The sequence below is a fragment of the Glycine soja genome, chromosome 14 (genome assembly GCF_004193775.1).
Source record: "Glycine soja cultivar W05 chromosome 14, ASM419377v2, whole genome shotgun sequence".
Classification (NCBI taxonomy): domain Eukaryota; kingdom Viridiplantae; phylum Streptophyta; class Magnoliopsida; order Fabales; family Fabaceae; genus Glycine; species Glycine soja.
The window spans coordinates 1,918,926-1,938,665 of record NC_041015.1 but is presented as its reverse complement, the minus strand read 5'-3'; the positions used below and the strand labels follow the sequence as shown (position 1 = coordinate 1,938,665).

Here is a 19,740-nt window from a genome sequence, read left to right as displayed (position 1 = left end):
AATTTGTGAGTTTCGGATTTATACCTCTTTGAGAGACCAAGACATGTTTGCACTTCGAGGAGTACACCTGTGGACACCAGGTAAGGAAGTTGACACCACACTCTAACCCAAAACATTAAGACTCAGGTTTATGGGTCTTCTCCTTATATGATGCTCAACCTTTCCACTTCTACTCATGTGGGACTTCACCTCACACTTGTAATCCAACAAAGATCACCAAAATATAGAAGCATGAGAATATAGAGATCCCTGTTTGAAATTATCAAATATGATTGATACTTGGAAGTCGACTTCAACCATGTGATTAGTTTAATCTTCTCCTACATAGAGTCATCCTCAATGTTCTATATGTATAATTTTGTACGGTAGTGTATAAATGATTTATATTATATTTAGTCTAAATCTTTTAGACTTATACCTAATACTGATCCTATCGATCAGGTGTTAAGTAATTAACATGATTATCGTTTTGCTAGTCATATCGATTGTATGATCGGATTAATTTGAGTCACGATTTTCATATTTTGGTGTTTTATATAGTTTTACTGTAAATCATCGTATAGGATAGAAGTTTGTTATTAGGATGATGAAAGTCTTGCAGTAAAAACAAAAACAAAAATGATGATGAATGCCTCCCTTTTACTTTAAAAATTTTATTTCTTTTTTTTTTGGGGGTTAAAAATATACATCATACAAGATAACAACGTTACTGAAATTATTATCTTAAAATGCAAATGTAGTGATAGCATATTGGAAGCGAGTTAATATGGATTATACTTACGTACTTAGCATGACCAATAGATTTTAGATTTAACTAATAATCATGATATTTATTATGATAATTTTTTATTGGAATGATGTATGAATACACAATAACAAAATGAAGAAAAGACAGAAATTAGCAGCTTGAGATTCATATATTTTCAGAAGTATTAAAGAAACCTATACAATCAAAATTATTTGTGGGGACCTCATGATCGACTAAATTTAGTATCATCACCCCTTAATTGAGGAGGCATCAAGTTTTTTAAAGAGTTATTCTTTATCATTTATCATCTCACTAACAGTCAAAAGTTGATTTACTCACCAGAATAGTTAGATTAAAAAATGTGGTGATAAAAAAAATTATTTTAAAATTATTCTTCAAATAACTTGAATCTCCCTCTCGATTAATTATAAGGAGTTTGTTTTATGGATAAACTTTTTATTCCTAGTAATACGGGGGGGAATTTGGTCAATTGACTTAATAAATTAGATTTCAAAATGAATCAGGACATTTTCTGCACAACAATTAAGTTGTATATGAAATCAAAATTAACCCATCATCTGCTCATTACATTACAAATATATGTAGGGCATGACATGGCCCATGCAGAACAATGCCCATTTCTTCTCCATCTATATGCACGGGGTATAGGTATACGTATACATATATGTGCTACAAATCAATATTGCTCAGTCATACTCAAATTTTAGGAACTATAATTTGTAGAAATCCATCCCTGAAAATGGAGAAAGAAACAACAGATTATCAGCTTCAAATGTATAAAGGTACAGCACATATCTTTGAACTTGTGCGAAACCACACACATCACATACTAGTCCCTGAAATTATTCAAGTCACTTTCGACCCCATGCATGCATATTTTTAAAATAAAATGGCATGAAGTCACTTACAAATTCAGTAAACCAAAACAAAAAAAAGTACACTTATTTTAAGCTATATGGGGAAACCTTTTCAGTTTTCAGCAGAGCAGAATAGAGGAGAAAGGTAGGGGAAAGAGTTCCCCTTGAGTAGATGTGATAAATTTATGAAAGGTAGGGGAAAGAGTTCCCCTTGAGTAGATGTGATAAATTTATGAATCATCATGGCAGTATTCTAGCTGCCAAACAAAGCATTAGGATTGGCATAGATTCAATTTTTTTTGTGTATTTAAAATAACATAATGATCTAAGTACCAAAACAGTATAAAAGTGATGACCATCATTACAGTAGCTAGTTGCAGCAATAGTGAATCAGCTATTTTAGCCTAACAGAACATTAAATATCCAATAAATTTCTCAGTGAACTCAATTGAACTTCAAGGTTACAATTTGACTCACCATTTTGTGTTGGTAAAAGAGATCACTATTCACTAGCCTGGTATTGTTGGCTTAGCAGTGTGATAGCTTGAAGCCAAAATCTTCCTAATGTATGTTAGGTACTTAGGTATTTTATTACTACTTCCAGTTTGAACTTTGTTAGTAATATAATCATGAGAGTCCTGTGACTGAGCCAGAAACCAAAATTACTTAAAAAATAAATAATGCAATAGACCAAATTAGATGAGGTTTTAAATATATATATATATAGTTAGTGAATGGAGTTAAAATATGAGGCTATAATCAAGAGACACGTGCATAACACTAAGATATAACTTACAAAAATTCAGCTGATATTGTGTCCTTGTTCACACCAGCAGGGAGTGGCCAGACCACCCCATATGGTCCATATAGTATTTCCCTCCGATGATATGAAGAAAAGGAAGCATTTGGACAACCTCCAACTGTCCAAGAGCTAGTAGAGCGTCTGCCTTTAACACACAACCTGTCACAGTTCACACATTGGCTCTTTTATCACAAAGAAAGGAGGTCCTATACTACGAAAGATCTATGACCACGAATGTCCAACATTAAAATTTCCCTTCAGCGTTTCACTTCCAGAATTTATGCTTTATATTACACTGCAGAAATGATGTATAAAGCTTGTATTAATAGACAAGACCCTCCCCCGGTACACAAACGAAAGAAAAGCTCAAACACAATAATGACATAGACAAAAGTAGAGTATCCAACAATATTTTGTTATGCCTTATCGTTTCCTTCACCACTCCCTTTTCTACTGATTAGGGAGAACTAAATGCTTAATGCCACAAATTGCAAAGAGTATTACAATTAATATGAGGGTGTATATTAGAGATTCTTCTTACTTTAGTTCATCAACCTCCACTCTTATGTCACTGATACTGACACCTGGAACTTCCACTGTGATAACATATTTGCCTTCTGATTCTGCAACATCCATCCTTGGAGACCACTCAATTCCTGCAAAAAACTAAGGTCACAAAAATTATAAAGTAAATAGTCTATGCACTGGTTTGTGATTGGTTTTTTCACGTTCGTTCAATCACAAATCAATCTTGTGTGAAAATTTGTGATTTGTTAACTTTTACAATAACTACCTTAAAAATCATATTAATGATGATTTCTTATAGGTTGACAATATAAAAAAATTTACACTAACAATGCATATAAATTAAACTCAATTTCTTATAGCTATTCAACTATTATTACTTCAAATGACTTTCCGAGTTCAAAGTTCTAACCACCAATTTCAGAATAGCCCGTTTTCTTTTCAGAATGTAACTGATCTCCTCTAATCTGTCTGGTTGGCCTAGCAAATGTAGGAGGATCAAGTGTACTAAAATCAGAGCCCTGCTCCCGAGCCATTGGTTGGATCACCGAATTTGTGAAGACTGATTCTTCCCTTGCAGGTCTAGCAAAACATGGTGCCCTTGCATCAGAAGGACATTCAGATGCAGCAGCACCATGATTTGTTTTAGGAGCAATAAAGGAAGTTGAGCCACCCTGAAAAGTTAGTGTATTTGTATTAAATAAGTCAGTGAGAAATGAATCACTTACCAAAAAAAAGTACATCGAACATCGTTAACTATTTCAATAATAAGAACATTTAAGTACCTCTTCAATTGAAGTCTGCCTCATAAAATAACCAAGAGAAGCAGAAGCTTGGCGTGCAAAATACACCTTATTATCACATCTCCGGAGTACAGAGTTCAGACTGCCACTGCAGTTCTGATGGGGGTAGGAAAATTGATGAACAAAATGAATTACAAACAAATATTCAAGAAAAAAAAAAAGGATAGCACGTACAGATTAGTTTATTAGACATTGTAAAACAAAAGCTATAAAAGAAAACACTTTAAGTATCAAAAAGGGACACATTAAGTATCAAAAAGGGACAAAGATGAAGGAAACACTTAGGTTTTAAAACTTTGAAGTTGTTTGTAGCCTACAAAAATGCATTGATTTGATAAGAGTGTTCAAGTTATTATTGCCTAAGCCAATCATAAAAGAAAAAGCCAACTTAAACAATTAAATTTCCAATGCTGAACATCAAGATCAATAAACACTTTACCATAATAAATAGTGACATCAACAGTACAAGCTAATACGTCTCATAATTTAACGCAAATATGCAATATCAACAGGGCTAAACTATATATAGAAAATCAGACACTGAATAGGTGATATTTCAGAATTTATTCGAAGCTAGCTGTCAGAGATGAAAGGACATATTTTCTTGTATTCAAAACCAATGAGCAGTCTAGCTACTTTCATCCTTTAGCCAATAAAAAATGAAGGAAGTGCTAGTCCACTTTATACAATACTCAAATAATATGCAGTTTGATTGTCCTATGATTACAATAAATGAAGATTCCTATTAGATGGTTTTTTCTGTTCACATGAAAAGGAGAACAAGGGCCAGTTAGCAAAAGATGAGAAACATAAGTTCAATTTCCCCACTTAGCTATATCTAACTCACAAATAATTCCCATGTGTCGAGAAAAACATAACTGAATTCAAATGAATTCCTTTATTTTCCATCATTATCTAGTGAACCATGAACCAGCCATGAACAAATAAGTAAACGAACATAATATGTTACCATAGGCAGAACGTTGGCAGTTGAAATATCATCATTGGGTGCAAAGTGAGCAGCAATCATGTGAATTCTGCGCTTCACGGACTCACTCTCCATTTCTACCAATAAAAATGCTTCACAAAAATTTGAGCTAAAAAGATAATGCAGGATGGCACCAGCATCAGAGGATCAAGAATATAAGCAGAGGGAATGACTACTGAATGGAAGATATTTTTAAGAAAATAACATTAGTGGGGCCCATTAAATCTAAATATCTTAGTGAACTGAAGATAATGTCAGTCAGATGCCATTCCACCTGGACCCAAAATATCAGTTTGAGACTACTGTAGTCTATAGTACTTCTTTTTTAGAATTTTAGGTACCCCTTGATTGGAGTTATTTAATTATTATCATTATTGTTTAATATTTATTTTAAAAACCTACAAAAATTTATAATTACCCATAAAAATTAAAATAATATAATATAAAATGAAAAAAATTTGTAATAGAAAATGATTATTTTTTTATTGCGTGTCAATTTAATACTAAGTACGTTATAAATTAAATATCAGCTTATTAGTTAAAGAAATTATTTTTATCATTTATACAGTGTATGTTTAATTTCTTTTTCGTTTTCATTAAAAAATTATGGACGCTAAATATAATTACATAGTTTACTATGAAAATTTTAAAATAAATAACAATAAATAAAATTAGTAGGGTTTTTTTTTTTACTTTAAAACAAAATACAAGCATACTTTTTCTTAATTAATATCATGTTTTATTCTCCATAATTACTATTTTCCTTTATTTTATTAAAAACCAATGAAAATATCTCCCACCTGGTTGTCTCATTCGTGCAGAAACAATTTGTACTACATATAGCATTGCTGCAGTAACAAAATATATGGAAAATTTTACAAACAAGATAACCCCTCTGTGCCTGTCCCTGGCTACAAGTTTGAATTCTGAATAGTTTTTCTCTGATTTTTTTTTTTTTTTTGAAAGTTGTTCTCTGAATGAATGGCCAAAGTATAGAGTAAACTAAGACAAGAAATAAAGCAGAGTACAAATTAAACAGAATATCACAGAATACACTGCTCACACGTTACATGAGTTTTAATATAAAATCTGTAACAAAAGATAATCAGTTTAATGACTAAGCACATAATATGACTTTCAAATAGTTATTATAAAAAGCAACAATAGAATAACAGAACAAAATTACTTTAAGGTTTACACGGTTAGTGGATAACATATTCTCTCAAAGTTAATTTAGATATACATGTTTAACAATTAAAAATCAATTCTATCAAAATTCTAAAACAACCAAACACAAGCTAGTAATTAGTAAATAATAATAATAGAATAGAAAGAAATTCATAACCATATCTTCATTTCCAAAGATCAAAGCCTTTATGTTCTAGAGGGGTAAAGACTGGAACGTGGCTTGTTTTATGGTTATAAATAACTGTGCTTCTGTAATATCCCAATTTTTCGTAAATAAATTTAAAAAGTTTTTTAGTAATAAATAAATAAATAAATAAATATAGATCAAATAATAGGCTGAGTACCCTAGGTATAAATAATTATGTTAAGTCAGCTGCCTCCTTTTGCCTCATTTTCGTTTTTCCCCTTCTCTCAAAACCCTTTCTTTTTCCCGCAGCCCACCAAACCAGTCTCAGAAAAACGACGATCTCGAACCCGTTCACCGTTGGATCGTCGTGAAATTTGAGTATCATGTTCGCAACACAATTCCGAGCATTCTCACCGTTGGGAATTTCGATATCATGTCTGAACTGAGAGAAAAACCCTTCGCATTGTAGCCTTTTTCTTTCCCGCAGAAACCCAGAGCTGTCTTGGTAAAACTACGATCCCGGTTTCGTTAACCGTTGGATTATTGTGAAATTTCGATATGTTGTTCGAAATTCAATTCTGCACGCTTCCACCGTTGTGATTTGCGAGATAATATTCGTGGAGGGAGAAAAAGGAATCGTATGAAGACAGTACAAGTGGAGGTTTCAATCTCTTCTCCGTCTATCTGACGTTTGGGAATTCTATCGGAGCAGTCGGATGAATAATTGAAAGAATTTCCGGGAACCGCTAGAGATGTTGCTATCGCTGGCTGAAGACACGTGAGCCCGCTTAGAGGTAAGGAATGAGTTATTCACAGTTGGGGATTAGTGAAAACATGTGTAGGGATCCTTAGAGGATTAAATTGGGATTTTATTTTGGGATGTTTGTTAAATTGCAATTTTTCCTTTATGATTATAAATAAAATATTGATGTCCTGATGAAAATTGCTTGATAAATTGTGCTCTTGATATTTGTATATTTGGACCTATGATTTGGATATAATTGTGTAATATTATTTGAGGGGTTTTAGTCCTCATGTTGTGATAGTCTTTTATATAAATTGTTATATTGAGGATATGAAATGATAATTCAAATTGTGAGTATGTGATGAATTGTAGAATAACATGTTGCTTTGAGATTATAATATTGTTATTGAGATTGAGTATAAGTGTAAAGTTGAACATGTGTTAATTTGTGAGATACGTGTAAACATGTGATGGTGGATTGTGACACTATGAGATGTGAAATTGTGAATGAGTTCTAGTTGTGGATAAGTGTGTAGTTAACACTTGATGTGAAATTACTTGTGTTGTAAGCCATGAATTGTACAATACCCGACCAACGTTATCTTGAGAAAAGCGTTGATGCGCAGTGTTAAAGAGAAAATGTAGGTTTCCTATTTAGGAACCAGTGTTAAATCGTAGCGCAATTGTGTTGAACATGTTTAAAACACGAGTGTAAGGTCGTGAGTATTGTATAATTCATGAGCAGTGTCTGCATGTAAAAAAAATTATTTTAGGGGTTGGACCTGAATCAGGAGGGAGAGGCCCTGACGGACTCTTCGGAGTGTAGGCCTTGGGGGTCACCGGGTTTGAGTGCTCCTTTAAGCCTATGCTGATCTCATATGGTTGGAGCATTCTCGCAAAACATCGTGACCCTGACTGGTCTCCCTATGATCTTACTTAGTGAGAGTGACCTGACAAACCCATTGTGTGGTGTGTCTTGTTATGTACTCCTAAGCGTCCCAGGGTGGTTTTTCACTGACATGGTACCACATTGCATATAGAATTGAGTCTTAGCATAACTATTGCATATGCTTGCTAATTGATGTGTTATTATATCTTGATCGAAGTGTGGGATTCTTGTGTAATGTGATTGATAATTGAAAAGTGAATTTTGAATGACGAAGTGGTGAAGTTACGTGAGCTATGTTTAAGCAAGTGGTATCTCATTTATATAATATGTATATTTAATTGTCTTGTTTCTCTATTAGTTAGGAATGTGATAACTCACTCCCTGTGTGTTGTTGTGTTTGGATCCTGTGATGATCTTGAACTTGTGTTCGGGGGAACAGATGAATAGGTGGATGACTATGAAGAACCTCATGCTAGAGGACACGGGAACACCACGCTCTGATAGGATGTGACATTAGGATATAGGTTTTATATTAATTGTATGAGACTTATATGACTTTCTTTGAGTCGAGATGACTTTATTATTTATTTGGACAAGTTTGAATATGATGTAGAAGAAAGTGAACGTGAGCCTTTTACCCATTTGAAAAGCTTGTATTTAAAAATGTTTTAAAAATACTTTTAATTAATATTTGAATTTTTATTCCTTTATTAATATATATGTGAGGGGTAGAGGGTGTCACAGCTTCCAAATTCAAATAATCAAATTTAACCACTCAAGACAACTGTAGAAGCCAAACATTTGTTGTTAGCATTAAGAAGGAAGCAACTGAGACCATTAAGTCAAAATGCAGAATAGAAGCAAACTACTTAAACAGACACTAAAAAATGGAAACGATTATTGCAGCATTGTGATCAATACAAATTATTAAAACCTGCGATGTGATGCTTGTGACAAATTGTTTTTGAAGTGTAATAACCTTTAGCAAGTGTCAAGAAACAGTTTAACTTACCAATAAACGAAAAGTGAGACACTGATATTGCAGCTTTATCAGTTAAAAGTTTTCTAGTTTTCTAAGCCACCTATGTGAAAGTTTTCTTTTCTTGATAACTACTAAAAAATATTTTTTAATAGATGCTGCAAGATTTGCATAATCCCCAATGTGTGTAATCTGAAACACTCTTGCTCCAATGCCCCTGTTCCTGCTCAACAAAAAGAAAGAAAAGCAAATGAATCAATATTCTTAGATAGTTTGATTCTTTGAGGAAGCTCCCCGTGGCTACTCATGCTGATTATCTTCACAGCCAACATAAGGTGATTCATGGTGTACGGTGGTGATCTATTTTTAATGTTCCTTTGCGTAGGAAATCCATCATGTGACTAATAGCAGAACTTTGGCTGCTACATGGTTTATGCCACTTTGTGTGCACTAAAATATGGATGTCATAATCTCTGACTCAATATATGGTTTATGCCAATTTGGTGTTCCATTGCAATAGAACTTTGGGAGCATTTCCACATGGGTTGAATGATAATTATGGAACGCAATGTCATCATCTCTAACGCACTAGATATGGGGTGGCGTTTATATGCTGTGGGATGCAGGGGTTCTGGTGTTGTATAATTTTTTTATCAATTGAAGTAATTTTGTCCCAAAACTTGAACACTCCTTGTGCTTGGATATTGTTTTGTCTGTTATTAATAAAAATGTAGCATTTTCAAACAAGGGAGCAGGGAGTTCAATCGCATTTCAATTAAACATTATATGGCAAGAAGAGATTGATTTCGACACCTGCAACTCGTGTTTATTAAAAATGAGTTATGATAAAATAAAATGGCGTCATTTCATACAAGTAGTTGACTCCACCCGGGAACCCAGTTAAAATAAAAACTTGATTGTTGTTGACGAAGCATTCAAAGAAACAGAAAACAAAGGACAAGAATAGGAATTCAACTTTACTCGCCACAAAACTACAAAATAAAACTGTAGTCTAATTACACCTGCAATGTGATATTTCAGCCTTCTCAGCCACCATCTTTTTCTGCACGTTTGGGGCCTAATTATAGTCAGAAATATAAATTTCCAAGAATTGTATCCAATATAAGATAATGATATGACTTGTGCTACAAAGATGACACGCTAGAGAAAGATACATAAGAACGAATACTACAATTCATGTAATAAAACAGAACCATTGAGTTATTAATTCCATCAAACTCACTATGCTACTTTACAAATGTCCTCATATTCCACAGCTTTAAGTACTCTGCCATCATAGACTCCTTTCTCAATATGCACCTTAGCACAAAAATTATCTGTATCCACCCCCAACAGCTTAGCAATTGATCCTCGATATGCACCATTGACTATTTTTACACGCCCCCCAACTTGTGGAATCACAGTTTCAAGCTCTGCCTGATCAACTCTGAGCACATGCTTGCTTTCAAGCATTTCTATTTCCCCAACATACTTGTCAATTACCTTCCGCACAACACCCTTTTGCTTGTAGTACCCCTTCTCCGCCAAGACTTTGCTCATAACCTTGACAACAATTCCCTCATGCAACCAATAATCCTTCCGATTAATTTTTTCCTTTTTCTTCTCTTCTTCCCTCATCATTTCATCCAAAGCTGATTTTCCACCTCCACTTTCTTTCCTCTTCAAATTGTTTCTGGGATTCCTTTCATTATATTTCTCTTCCTCACCCTCATCAAACACCACCCTTGACGCCTCATGTTTTTCCTTGACCACAGGTTTAGCTAATGATGACCCAAGAGAAAATCCTATCTTGATTCCATCTTCCATATTCAGTTCCCTCAGAGGCTCAACCTGTGAAGGCTGATCAGCCTCAGAAGTAGCGGGCTGCATCATTTGCTCAGCCTTTTCAATCTGTCTCCTGATCTCCTTCTCTTGCTTTTCTTCATCTACCATATCTGCCTTGATTCTCTTATTCTTCATCCTCTCCTTGAAAAGGGTTTCTGAATCTCTATCTATATATGTAATGAACCATCCCTTGGGTGTTTCCTCAACCTTACATTTGCCAGTTCGACCCAAGTACTTAACAAACTCAGTAAGCGTAGCCCACTGAGTGGAGTTCATATGAACATGGTGTCTATCGTTTATGTATTCGTTATAAACTACAGTGGCTGCCACACGGCTGAATCGGTGACTGCGCTTCATGTGCTCCAGAAAAGTGGTCTCAAACTCTTCGGAATAGCCCTCAACTATCCGGTGTGGGTTTTGTCCAAAAATCTGCATTTGACGCTGGTGCCCTTCACTCATGCAATGACATTTAAACCCATTCTCATCTCGGCACTGCTTCTGACACATCTGGCAATACCAACGAAGCTTCTGCAATCCTTTTGCTTTGATTCGGTTGGCAATTGCTTTAGGTGTGAGAAACTCATTTTTTCCCATCACGAATCTGGATGTCACATTTCAGATCAAACAAAACGTTATCAGTAAACACACTGTTTCCTTACAGCTGAAATTACGTTATAAAGGAAAAAAGAATACAACAAAAACAGCATTAGAAAACAAGAAGCAGTGTACTTTGGAGCAAGCATCCACGTTAAATAACTAATGAATAAAGTTTTGATTAGTATACAATAAATAACTTCACTTTTTCCCTCACTACGTTAATTGAAATCCTTTAAAGTTGAAGGTCATCAATTGGCAAAGATTCCCAGAGGAACCCAATGACAAAAACAACTTTACTCTGATTCTCAACACGATGCAAATAATAAATCAATGGTTTTTCAAGCATTCTCGGTTCCAACATCTTTGGCTCAGTATCCTATTCTAGTTTGATTACATCTCAATTACTCGAAACACACTTCTATCCTTCTCGGTCTTTCAATCAAAGCATTACCAACCAATCATCTAATCAATATACAAACAACGAGGGGGGAGAGAACGGACCTGAAATTGGCGGCAACTATTCCGGTGGTCGCGTTCGCGGTGGTTCGCGGTGGTGACGGCAACTAAAATTGCAGGAACCCTAGATTTGAAGACGGAGAGAAACTAAGAAAGCGATTGGGATCGGAAAGGGTTTTGTTTTTCCGTTCACGCCGTGCTTAATTATAAACTAGCTTGGTGGAACGCCATTTATAAAATAAAATATTTTTTTTAATTACTCTTGTTGTAAAAAAAAGTTGTATTGATTAATTAACTAAATAGCATTTTAAGTAATAATGATAACTTAAAAAAAGTAATATTTATTGATTTGAAAATTATCACAAATAATATTTATTTGCAATTTAAGTCTTGCTTTTAATCCTCATAGTTTTGGTTAAAAATTTCTTAACCCAGGAATGGCCACGAATACTGCAAATTTAGGGGCATATTTTCTGTGTGGATATCTAGTTAGAATTCAATTAACTTAAGATCTGTTTGATTTGGAAAAAAAAATGTGGTATTGGATGGGATAATTTCAGTTGTTTCGTGTTTAATTCTAAAAAATATTAGAAAACAACAAAACTTAAATGTTAAATGGAAAAAATAAATTTTTCATGATTTATTACTCGATACAAACTACTTAAAAGATCAAAATATCTATTTTTTATTCTATTTTCTCTCTCTTCTAGTCCACTATCTTGCCCCACTTTGCATATGTTTCCTCTTTTGTTTTTCAATAATCGTCACCAAACTATATTTTATATATTTCATAATATATTAATTTTATAATAATAATAATAATAATATGAATCACATTAAGATAATTAATAATAAAAATTATATTTTGGTAAAATTTACATTCTTTTACAAGGAAAAAAATTGTTCACAATCGAACCATTAAGCTTTCAGTGAATAAAAAAATTGTGATCTCTTTGTTTGATCCTTCTTTTGCTTCAATAAATTTTTCTTTATCATTAAGTTGTGTTGTTTTTATTTTCTATTTAAAAACTTCAATTATATAAAATATTTGATAAAAATAAATAAATAATACTAAAATGTAAAATGAAAGTTAATAGGTAATAAATAAATTTTAATATTTTATTAAGTTAAATTAGTTTAAAAGTGTTTTTCTTTTTAATCTTTATAGTTTGAAAGTGATATTTTTAATCTTTATAATTTATATTTTAATTACCGTTTAGTCTTTATTAAAAAAATATATAAAAATAATTAACTATAAATTATCAATTATTTTTTATTACAAATTATCTTATAATAAGTTAGTTACGAATTATTTGTTAATAACTTTGTAGTTAATTCTAATTAATAATATCACTTATATTTTGATGATAAGGACTAAAATGTAACTAAAATATAAAATATAAGGACTAAAAAAATCACATTAAAAATTAAAAGAGAATTAAAATACAAATCGGACTAAAAAAATCACTTTCAGAAACAAAAAAATAAAAATAGTAAAACTATAAAGACAAATGAATAATTTAACCACTTTATTATAAAGTAAGATATTCATCTCTAAACATAAAATATAATAACTTCTAATATTTTATTAAAAGATATTCATCTCTAATATAGGAAAACATAAGCACGATGCCTTTTTCAGAAATAACAATATTCAGTCATATTTATCCTATCAGTTCAGACTAAAATACTAAATGATTTATCAATAACTAAGTGAATTTGAAAAACTAATCAGTTATTTTTGCCATTATATATAAAAATCAAGAAAAAACGACCTATTCGAAAATACGTGTTAAACCAAATTAATAAATTTCGTAATTAGATATATTAGAATGTCAACATCACCGATTTTTAATAATCCACAGAGTTTCTGATTAATCTGCCTAGTACATTTGCGTCTCCAAAATAAATGTAGTTATTACACACAAAGAAAAACAAAGCCCAAATAACTGCAGATAAATAAAAAATAAAATGATCCAGAAACATTAGCAAAGTCATAATTATGTAATATTAACCCAAATGATATAGGGGGGTCTTGTCCTACACTCAAATCAGAACGCTGTCTATGCAATCCGGCATTTTTCCCCTGAAAATCTACACAGCCGACTTATATGTCTAATGCTCAGGTTTTAGTAGAATAACTCCCTCCAAAACATAAAGTTGTTCTTCTAACATTACACATTCTCATCGAGACATCAGAAAAACAATCCCTAAGAAGAGAGTGATTCACGGTTGTACAAGCAACAATCAGTTCCTAAGTACAAGCTGGATATTGAATTGCGTGCAAGAAGCTTGGAGTCCATATCTTCAGATTACCAGTAAGAAACCTGCCACAATAATTTGAAGTTCTCTATTACTACATGCAAGCAGAATTCAGTCAGTCTCAATCAAGAGCAACCACAATAATTTTCCAATAATCAGTGTATGTGCTAAAAGAATGCAGTCCAACAATGGCAAAGGTAAAAGATTTCACAAGTGAGACAGAATACACAGGAAATGATGGAGAAAAGCCATATAAATCCCTTGTTAAGAATCTTACTAATTCTACTATGTCAAGTTTAATATGGACTGCAAAAAATGATGTTTGTTAAGAAGCTAAATAATATTGGAGCAGTTAAAATTAAGTCATAGAATGAGACAAGGATGGGACACAAATAGAGACTGCAATGAGACAATAACCACAAAAAACATTAGGAAAATATATATTTCATAGATCAAATAGAAGACCACATATCATCACCATATATTTTAGACAATAGACCACTAACATATAAAATTCTGGGTACAGAAGCAATGTCCTCAACCATGCTAAATCTTTAGTTAAAATAAAATGAATATATAAATTGGACAGCAATTAAGATGTCAACAGTAATGGATACATTGATTCAGTGAAAAGTAATTTGAACATGATAGAAATGGTTGTCAAACTCACAAGTCAAGAAAATCAGTTGAGTTACATTGTTCTTTTAGAAGAATTTATTAGCCGTGCTTAAATTCACTAGTTAATGAGGGAATCTGACAGTCCACAAGCTTGAGTCATGTAATTTCTCACCAAAAGGCAGCCTAGTGGGTAGCATTGGGTAGACATGTACAAATTCACAAGTCCAAGAGCCTGAAAATCTACTGTCCTGTGACATCTATTTTGCCTAAAACACAGCATTTTGACGAAACATACAGTTTATGGCTCATCCATTACCATGATGCAAATCAAGTAACACTGTTGCTACTGAAACTAGGATGAACACTCTTGAAAATAGGACTGATCTAGGGTGGAGATACAGAGCATATATTCAGGGCAATGGCAAAAAAAAGTCAGAACTATGAATGCTTATTATGGTGATGCTATTAAATTATTTTTGGATACTATGAATCTATGATAGGTTTTTTTATGAAGCAAACTCTTATCAGTTCGCATATCAAGTCAATGGATGTTCCAAGACTATAAAATAGACTCTTATATACGACTATAGCATGAATTTTACATAGACTCTTGAGTTTGCCAACATTAAGAATAGGCAGTTCTCTAAAGAACATAGTTGTCAATCCCAAATATCGGCTGAGAGGAAGACCCTGAAAATACTATAGCTGAACTGCGGGATGGCTGTTATTCTAACCAATTAGAATAAAAAGATTAAAACAGAACATATGAACAGAACAAAGCAAGGCAGCAAAGGTCACATTTTGCTGGAAACAGTAACAGGTTTGCATTAAATGGCCGCAGAATTCTCAGAGATGATCATAAACGATGGAGAGCAGAGGCTGCAGATGTTGTGGATGGCCAACTGTCACAACTGGCCAGAAAATGCTGAGAAATACTGGATATGTTCCCAGAAAAGGGTGGGTGTTTGGCAGCACCAAGGCCACCATGGTGGAATGGCATGGCGGTTCTTTTTTTTGCCAACCACCATGGACAACAATGTGAAGGGAAGCCCACTATGGCGGCACCATAGGGCACAATGGCATGTTTATGTAGCAGAAATTTGGATTTCAGCCATCCACCATTGATAACACTAACTGCAGAGCTATTCAATTTTTGTAAAATGCTCCAGCTGCTACACTTTGCAAGCACAGGATAGCAACACTATTAGGCACTATTGACAACTATGCTGAAGCATGCTCCTTTACAAAGGTAAAGGGAACAGAAAGAAAAACACATTTGCCTTACCACCATTTGGATCAGTTAGCATTTAATTTCCTTGGTTAGAGTTTGAAAATAGCTTATACTAGTTTGTAGGGAAGTTATATTTCCTTGATGATTTTCTAACAGGAACAACAATAAAACACCAAGAAAGCCAGCTTGGCACTTATCTGGCCTCAAATAAAGATGATGGAAAGGCTCAAAAGGGTGGGAACATATGTGTATATACACGCATACAATATACACACACACACACACACACACACACACACACACACACACACACACACACACATATATATATATATATATATATATATATATATATATATATATATATATATATCTTCTCTTAAAACAGTATACCAAAAAGGTAAATTCAAAAATCGTTTATGGCAAACAGCATGCTATACTTTTACTCTGCAACTCGAAAGTCACAATCATGTCAAATTATCGATAGGTATCCTAATGAGTCTAGAAACTTGACTAAAAGGTATTGATGTTAAATTTTGCTTCACGCCCAAACGTAAATTTGAGTTGGTATTATTAATAGCCACCCAGCTCCAACACCCTTACAAATAAAAACAGAGAGATTTATGATAACAAAATTAGTTTTTCCTTGCAAAATGCACGATCTCATCTTATCCTAATTTACCATTTAAGTTTCCTTCTAGACATCACTATCTCTCACACAAAAAGGAAGAGTGCAAGATACACATAAAACATAGAATGTGCGTCTGGATGCTCAGTGGATGGTAAACAAATTGATTCCGCCTCTTGTCAACCATGGTTTTAGAAAAGATACAAATTTGGTCATTGTCAGACTAGAGGTAATAAAAAAATAACTTTTGAAATTTCAGTCACAAAGTCAAGGTTAATTTGAGATGTACATGGCCAAAATTGTGGCAGCACTTGTCACAAATTCCAACAATATCAAGGAATGCGATGGCAGCAGCAATTTAAAACTTTGATGTTGAAAAATTTAAACTAAATTTTACATCAAACTAGCTATTATAGTAAAATCATTCAAACATAAATAACTTCAAAATCAATTTTACAAACGCACACTCAAACACTCACACACATACACTCACTGACTCCCTCAACTCTGCAAACACACTCAAACACATAAACAGAGGATTGAACAAAACACCAAATACAAACCTACCAATCAATTCTGCCATTACTGTTGCTGTTGATTTGGAGGGTTTGGCGGAGGGGGCATGCCAGGTCGAGGAGGACCAAACACCGGAACACCGCTTCCAGGTGGCGGTGGCATGCCAGGGCGAGGTGGTGGTGGAGCCGGCATTCCGGGGCGAGGGGGAGCGGGAGGTCCTCTCACCATCTGTCCAGGAGGGGGAGGCCCCATGGGTCTCTGTCCAAACTGCGGCGGAACTTGGAACTGTGGCGGAGGGCCACCAGGTCTCTGCGGTGCAAATTGCCCAGGCGGCATTGGCGGTGGCGGACCCCTCGCCATAGGAGGAGGAGCGAATTGCCCTGGCATCTGCCCAGGAGGCCTCATCACAGGCGGTCCACCGCCGGGATAAGACACCGGCGGTGCGTTGAGCTGCGGCGGGCGCGAGATCTGCGGCTGCATCATGCCAGGGGCGGGGCCGCCCATACCGCGGACAGGGCCGGCGAGGCCTGGCTGAGCCTGGACGACGGGAGCGGGCGGGATACCTCTTCCGGCGGCTCGGCCAATACCAGGGCCGGCGAGAGCGGCGGCGCCGACTGCCTTGGAGCGGGACTCTTCCGGCGGAGGAGGGCCCTCGACGGTCATGGAGATGACCTCCTCGCCGCGGAGGAGGACGAGGCCGAGCGTGCGGCGGTCCTCGCGGTCGCCTCCTTCGGCTGGTTTCTTGCCCTTGGCCGGAGGAAGTTTGCGGAACTCCTCGCAATCGCCGAGGACGAGGTTCATGTGGCGGTCGAAGGCCATGAATTTTCCGACGAGTTGACGACCGTCCTGAATGGTGACACGCATACGGTAGTTGATGTACTGAAGCATCTTGGAACTCTTCGACATCGACATTTTGGAAAAATCGGGATTCTCTTCTGCAGCAGCTTCTTCAGTGAGAGTGTTTTAGGGTTTAAGAAAAATTGGGACCTTAGAGGAGGGAAAATATTGTTCACTCCATGTACTCGTTTAGATTAACCCACCCAACTCTCTTTCATATAGTGCAAGATCCAATTAAGTCGGGCCAAGGCCCAGAGCCCAAAAGTGGTTTTTTTTTTAAAATAATTCCTCTAATATATTTTTCAGTTTCCCAAACATGCTTTTTATCTTCATTATTTATGAATGTGCTATTAGTTGGAGAGCAATGCTTTAACTTATTCTTGTTTTGTCTACCAAAAAAGTGAAGTATATGTCTTTAACAAAAGGAATTAAAGAAGGTACCTTATTTGATCTTTAATTTGGATATAAAATCGTAACTAAAAGTGTTATTTTATTTTAATATAGTCTAATCTGGAACTCCAAATTAGCTGAGTATTAAATAAAAAATCTTAAATATCTTCTTGTAAAAAAAAAGGAATTATAAGATTTTATTCATGATTTGGATTTGAATATGTACATACATATTTTTTATTGAGATATTCATAGTGCATTGACTTTAGCTAAAGATCCAACCGATGATGCTGAGTGAATTCATCATCTAAGATGTGAGTGTATGTAATTTGTTTTCCATAAAGAAATAGCCACATCAGTCAATCCGATTGATATGTTGACTAAGACTTTGTCTACCATCAAAAGTTCAAGCATATATTGGATTCGGTAAATGATTGTATAATTAAGACCCTTAGGGTTAGTTGAGAGGATAATATTCTTGGTTAGTAATGATTTGATATGTTTGTATATAACATAAGACTATTTATATGTTCTTTGTGCAAAATTATATAATTTCATATTTTGTCTCCCTTTGAGTGTAGGTTATGTTGATTGAACAAACATAAAATCCTTACTATTTTTTCTCTCCATCTACTCATTTATTGTTGTTTATGAATTAGATTATTCAAGTTCCATATGAGTTTAGTATATTTACAATTACAATCAACTTAACTCATCAAAATGAAGGTAATGACAAAATGAATGATTTGCAATCACCATAAGAAAACCATAAGGTGGTGTTTGGTTTGAATGTTTTTTATTTCAATTTTTAAAGAAAACATTAAATAAGAGTAAAAATATGTTTACTTTAAATTTATAATATTTTTGAAAATATATACAAAACTGAAAATAATAAATCAATGTTTTTTCAATTTTTATGAATAAGTGAAAATGCGGTTACGCCTTAGAGTTTTTTTTTTCTTGATGCATGTTTTATAAATCTTAAAATTTAAAAATAAAAATTATTTTTTAAAAATAAAATAAATCTTCTAATCAAACACCACCTAATTTAACATCTATTTTTTATCGACACTACTCCACGAAAGCTAATGATAGATGAAATTATAGGGTCCAATTCACCATACAACCACCGATCTCGTAAAAATAAAGTTAATGACAAAATAAATTTCATTTCTATTTTTTAAAAAATTACACTTTACATTTCTAAGTTTTTAATTTTAGTTTCTTATTGTATTGACACCATAAAATAAAATGGGTGGTACAATAAGTTAATCATATCATGTCGGTTAAGTACTCCAAGATCATAGTCACCATATGAAATTTTGTCAACCATTTCAAACTATTTCTACAATGTTATGAAATATATATTGTATAATATTACTAATTAATTTAATTTTATACATTTAAAAAGTAATATAGTCATTAATTTTGGTGTATAAACATTCTTTATATTAAAAACTTATTTTATGAATAATACTTGATTGTAAGAACTAAGTTGTTGTCTATCATTTTAAATTTTGAAAATAGATAAAGAGATATTTTTTTTGGAGAAGATAGATCACAGATAGTAAAATCTATCTACAATATCTATATAGAAGTAAAAAGTTTAATTCTATTAGGAGATGTCACATATGAATTTCATATTCATTCCTTCCAAAATTATTTTTAGATCACATTATTCATTAAAA

At 33.9% G+C, this 19,740-nt stretch overlaps 3 protein-coding genes across 6 annotated transcripts; all 3 read right to left on the bottom strand.

The window, feature by feature from the left end:
• Window positions 1-1,229: 1,229 nt before the first annotated feature.
• Window positions 1,230-4,896, bottom strand: LOC114382953. 2 transcript variants are annotated; one of them, XM_028342501.1, is made up of 6 exons: window positions 4,727-4,896; window positions 3,739-3,852; window positions 3,366-3,627; window positions 2,970-3,084; window positions 2,423-2,587; window positions 1,230-1,502 (listed from the first exon to the last, which is right to left on the bottom strand). In XM_028342501.1, exons 1-6 carry the CDS (start codon window positions 4,817-4,819, stop codon window positions 1,466-1,468), a joined length of 786 nt encoding a protein of 261 aa, XP_028198302.1. In that variant the 5' UTR covers window positions 4,820-4,896; the 3' UTR covers window positions 1,230-1,465. The 2 variants fall into 2 exon arrangements, with proteins under 2 accessions (XP_028198302.1, XP_028198301.1); XM_028342500.1 differs by lacking the exon at window positions 1,230-1,502 and adding an exon at window positions 1,513-2,270.
• A 4,732-nt stretch (window positions 4,897-9,628) lies between these two features.
• LOC114385355 (KIN17-like protein) lies at window positions 9,629-11,767 on the bottom strand. Its single transcript, XM_028345402.1, has 2 exons — window positions 11,616-11,767; window positions 9,629-11,118 (listed from the first exon to the last, which is right to left on the bottom strand). Exon 2 carries the CDS (start codon window positions 11,109-11,111, stop codon window positions 9,915-9,917), a length of 1,197 nt encoding a protein of 398 aa, XP_028201203.1. The 5' UTR covers window positions 11,112-11,118; window positions 11,616-11,767; the 3' UTR covers window positions 9,629-9,914.
• A 1,651-nt stretch (window positions 11,768-13,418) lies between these two features.
• Window positions 13,419-17,859, bottom strand: LOC114385008 (small nuclear ribonucleoprotein-associated protein B-like). 3 transcript variants are annotated; one of them, XM_028344927.1, is made up of 2 exons: window positions 16,873-17,859; window positions 13,419-13,926 (listed from the first exon to the last, which is right to left on the bottom strand). In XM_028344927.1, the coding sequence occupies exon 1, from the start codon at window positions 17,735-17,737 to the stop codon at window positions 16,892-16,894; it is 846 nt and encodes a 281-aa protein (XP_028200728.1). In that variant the 5' UTR covers window positions 17,738-17,859; the 3' UTR covers window positions 13,419-13,926; window positions 16,873-16,891. The 3 variants fall into 3 exon arrangements, with proteins under 3 accessions (XP_028200728.1, XP_028200727.1, XP_028200726.1); XM_028344926.1 differs by having other exon boundaries at window positions 16,877-17,859; XM_028344925.1 differs by having other exon boundaries at window positions 13,419-13,897; window positions 16,877-17,859.
• Window positions 17,860-19,740: the final 1,881 nt, after the last annotated feature.

Bases quoted from the DNA above. Each gene is read 5' to 3' on its own strand.
- LOC114382953 (XM_028342500.1), bottom strand. From the start codon at position 4,819: ATGGAGAGTGAGTCCGTGAAGCGCAGAATTCACATGATTGCTGCTCAC. The intron at 3,085-3,365 runs GTTAGAACTTTG...AGTTTTTTGCAG, and splicing joins GGGCTATTCTGAAATTGGTG to GAATTGAGTGGTCTCCAAGG. The intron at 2,588-2,969 runs GTAAGAAGAATC...GAACTGTGACAG, and splicing joins GTGGAGGTTGATGAACTAAA to GTTGTGTGTTAAAGGCAGAC.
- LOC114385008 (XM_028344927.1), bottom strand. From the start codon at position 17,737: ATGTCGATGTCGAAGAGTTCCAAGATGCTTCAGTACATCAACTACCGT.
- LOC114385355 (XM_028345402.1), bottom strand. From the start codon at position 11,111: ATGGGAAAAAATGAGTTTCTCACACCTAAAGCAATTGCCAACCGAATC.